The sequence below is a fragment of the Cynara cardunculus genome (genome assembly GCF_001531365.2).
Source record: "Cynara cardunculus var. scolymus isolate 2C chromosome LG 1, CcrdV1, whole genome shotgun sequence".
Lineage (NCBI taxonomy): Eukaryota > Viridiplantae > Streptophyta > Magnoliopsida > Asterales > Asteraceae > Cynara > Cynara cardunculus.
In genome coordinates, this window is record NC_037528.1 from 46,056,622 (window position 1) to 46,061,151 (window position 4,530).

Consider the following 4,530-nt stretch of genomic DNA (forward strand, 5'->3'; position numbering starts at 1 on the left):
CATTTAGCAAACCAAACATGGGAATGGAATGGATTTTAAATCCAAATCCTCCCAAATCCATTCCATTCCGCCAAACCAAACGCACCCTTAGAGAAGATTTTGTAAGTGCAATTAAAGGATACTTTTAGAGAGAGTTTTTGAATAGTGTCACTAAAACAGATATTCTTAGAAAAGTTTTTCCATTACCTTCTTTGAAAGTATCTTTTAGTAACTCTTATAAACCATCACAAATACTTGAAAAGTGTCACTAATAAATACTTTTAGAGAAGCTCTTTAAAAAAGTTGACTAACCTTTAGAGAAGCTTTGAAATTGTATCTAAATCCACGAGTCACAAGGCTTGCGTTCTGATTAACATGACGCTCGTTCAGAGGCCAATCTTGCATCCACAGAATTCTTGTTTGAGGACATGGAGTCAGGAATCAGTATCAGCTTCCATTTTCCAGTTCATTTGGCCACGCAAGAATCTACTTCAAGATGGCGTATCCTGGTTGATGAAATGGGGATGGGGAAGATTGTGCAAGCTAATGCTTTTGTACTTGCTAAACGGGCACTTTGTCGTGAATTGTTGAACCTGTTCGGCTGTCAATTGGTTGCTCCACACAGGGTTACCATGTGTTAAAGCAACCCTTAATTGATGTCATGCAATGGGTTAATGAGATCGATCGATTCACTACAAAAGGAAGCAACAATGTTAGAATCCATCACTCTAATATGTAAAAGTATGAAAAAGCTCCAATTACTGTTGGAGTTCAGAACCTGCCTTATAAAGCACCAGAGGCCGTGACCAGAAAATACAACATGGCGAACCAGAGCCCTCGGCTAACACTCTGGACCTACTTCTGGTATAATCTCTTATGCATTTGAATACGTATGGAGCTCACTCGTGCCCGCCTAAAGTATGTTGAAGCACCTTTACACGTGGAAGCTTTCCAGCGGTATATGCTTTGACTTTCCATTTATAGGGTATAAATAGGAGTGTTTGTATAGTTCATTTGAATCATGTTTTACCGGTCATAAAAGGATTTGAAACACTTTAGCTAAGCAATTGTACTAACCATCAATCTTGTAAAGTGTAATTCAGATCTTCTTATCAATACACATGATGATGACGGTGCTCCAAATAGATTTGTGATCTTATATTATTGTTCTTCATCTTAATTTTGCTTGTATCTTGTTTAGATCTACTTGTTTCCACTCAGACTCTTCACTATTTTAGATCTAATGAGAAATCTGGAAACAACAATTGGTATCGAAGAAGATTGATTTGTTTAAAATCAAACGATCATCTTAATTGCATATACCCTGTTTAGATCTACTTGCTTCTGCTCAGACTCTTAATTGTTTTAGATCTAATTGAGAAATCTAGAAACAACAATCGGTATCAGAGCAAATTGATTTGTTTAAAATCAAACGATCAATTCAATCTTTTGAATCTGTTTCTCACCAAACGTCCTACTCTTCAAAGAGATGAATGTGCCTAATGGAAAATCCGAATGGTTAACTTTTTCGAAGGGATGGACGGTAAATTGTATAAATTTGTCTCGAATGGTCTTTTTATCCCACAAACCCTTGTTCCTCGTGTTCCTGCTGTGGAAAACACCACTGAAATCCCTGCTTATTATATCCCTAAGGATGAAGCAAATTAGGATAATGAAGAAATTGCAAACGTGGAGGTGGATCGCAAGGCCAAATGATTGCTTATCATAGCCATTCTCAACGAGATTTTTCAACGTCTTGATTCATGTAACACTGCAAAAGAAATTTGGGATGAGCTTGCGAGCCAACTTGAAAGAGGTGCGAAGACAAAAAAGAATAGGTGTGCACAATGCCTAAATGACTACACCAACTTCAAGGTGTTACCAGATGAGACCATACAGAAGACATATGATTATTTCAACACCTTGATTAACCAATACAAAAGAAACGACATCATCAAAACTAGAGAATAGAAACAATATATGTTTCTTAGAAGCTTGGACAATGAATGGACAGAGTTAGAAATGTGTCTACAAGGTGACCACGATCTGAATGGTTGGTCTTTGCATGATGTTTATGGAATTTTGGTCGTACGGGAATAGGCAATTAACAAAAAATAAGGTATTTCTGGGTGGTCCTCTGGCTCTTGTATCAAAGGAGAAAGAAAGCTCGAAGAACAATTCATAAAGAGAAATGGTGAAGGAGAAAGGGAAGAGTAAGGCCTTGAATATTCAAAGTGATTTAAAGCCAGAATCTTCTGACTCTGATGATGATCTTAGTGCATTCACACGTTCTTTGGCACTGATTACCAAAGAGTTTCAGAAGAAATTTGTCAAGAGACTTTATGAGTACGATCATAAGAGAGAATACAGAGGTGAGATGTAACACTCTCAATTCATCATGAGAAATGTTACACAATCTAAAACAAATTCTCCAAAAATGCTCCAAAATGACGGACAAATTAAAATCTTAAACCCTTTTGCAGCGGAAGTCTTCAAAATACATAAACATGTAAATTAAAAACTAACCCGTCCTATACCAGGTTAAGTTACAACTAATCCATACATAAACATCTAAACAAAAGATTGAATTTAAGATAAGAACATACAAGTCTCTAAGCGCGTCCTTTGCCCTTATCCAACCTCGAATTACCTGGCCCTGAGATGCATACTATAGTCGGCTTTTAAAGGTCGGTGAGTTCATGATTTGCATAAGTGATATCATATCTTGTCACACATACCAAATATGCAAACTTTGTATAAAATAGTATGTATTTTCTGAAAACATCTAACACTTGAATAAACGAAACCTCATAATTGTCTCAACGAGTAGGAATTGATAAGCTGCAAGCATCCCATGGTGAGTACGACTCACCTATAGCCAAATCTATTACGGGGTCATGCTCCCATGTCACACAGAGCCGGTCACCCATTTCGGGGTCATGCATCCTTTTAAGTGTAACAAACCAAACTAACATCCCATACTCCAAAATGGACCTTACAGTTTTATAGAGGACCGGTTAGAAAATGAAAAGGGAACTGCTTAATCGATTACTGGAGCAACACCCATTAAACTGGGCATTGGCACTACTAAGAAATGGGGTTTTCTCCGACGGCAATATCCCTCGGAAATCCGTCGGAAAAACAAGTTTCCGTCGAATTTCAAAGGGATATCGCCATCGGAAAAACTCCGCCGCTAAATGCAATTTCCGGCGGAGTTTCTGACGGATTGGTATTTTTCGGCGAAAAAAGACTGCCAGAAATCCGTCGAACAGTTTAATAATATTTTATACGTTTTTCCGAGTTAATTCGAAACTTTAGAAAATGTGATTAGTGTTACCGACGGAATTTTCGTCGGACAATCCGTCGGTAATTTGATTTCCTTTTTTTTTTTTTTAACTTTTATTCAAAATAATAACCTGTTTTATTTTCAAAAATAAAAATACAAATTTCCAATCGATTTCTGTCAGAATTTCCGTCGCTAATTATATTCAAAAAAATGTTTTTCTTATTTAAAATATGAAATGTTTTTTATTTTTAATAAATGAAAATATTAACCGATGGATATTCCATCAGACAATCCGTCAGAAAATTTATTTTCAATAATAAAGCTTAAATTTAATTATTTATTGACGGATTTTCCGCCAAAAATCCGTCGAAAATGTAGTTGTTATAGAAAAAAAACCAAAAAACCTATTAATCTAAAATCCTAAAATACAAAGATCATGTAAACTAAATACAAATATACAATCCAAAAATCTTTCATAAATACCTAATATGATTATCCGGACGAAATAATATACAAATACAAATTCTTCAACAAAATTAAAGTACGATTGGTGACACTAGTTCATAAATACGTATATCAAATCTATTGCAGCGGAGTCGACGGAAATTGTTGAGATTGTGTAAACCTCTTCACAACATCCATCATGTCTGCATACTCTTTCTTCCAGATCTCATTTTCCCTCTTTCGGATCTCTTCTCGGCAGAGAATTTAATCAACCTCCTTTTGTCGAATCTCATCTCGAGTACGCATTTCTTGAATTTGGGACTGTAAGTTGTTCATTAACTACAAATATAATAAAACACTAAAATTTTCAATAAGAAGTATAAATGATATAGATAAACATCAAAGGATAAAGAGGTACACACCTGATTATCTACAGAAGAAGATTCACTCGAATTTGCTTGTGAGGATGTCCCGGCAAGACCAAATTGGGATCTTGATTGTACCCGAACCCAAATAGATGACCTTTCTTGGATCCCACAACCGCCTCATTCCACAAGTCGGTATCAACTAAGGGATAGGCTGGGGGATCCTCCCCGTACTTTTTGGTGAGATTGTTTGAATAGGTACCTGTGGTTTAAAAGTTACTACCAGTCAATTTCGACAACGGTTGTAAATGGGACGTTTCCAACTAAAACAATCCTAACGTTTGCCCAACAAATGGCAACCTAAACTAGATACAAATATATATATATATATATATATATATATATATAGAGAGAGAGAGAGAGAGAGAGAGAGAGAGAGAGAGCTTGGTTCAAATG

General features: G+C 36.0%; 1 protein-coding gene across 1 annotated transcript in view; it reads left to right on the forward strand.

Moving 5' to 3' along the window:
- The first annotated feature begins 3,073 nt into the window (after nucleotides 1-3,073).
- The window catches only part of LOC112506561 (protein FAR1-RELATED SEQUENCE 5-like), a 5,332-nt gene continuing 3,875 nt past the window's right edge, over nucleotides 3,074-4,530 (forward strand). The window contains exons 1-2 of the mRNA XM_025110695.1: nucleotides 3,074-3,208; nucleotides 3,857-4,032. Coding sequence (XP_024966463.1) covers nucleotides 3,074-3,208; nucleotides 3,857-4,032 — 311 coding nt within the window. The remainder of the gene's footprint in view (nucleotides 3,209-3,856; nucleotides 4,033-4,530) is intronic.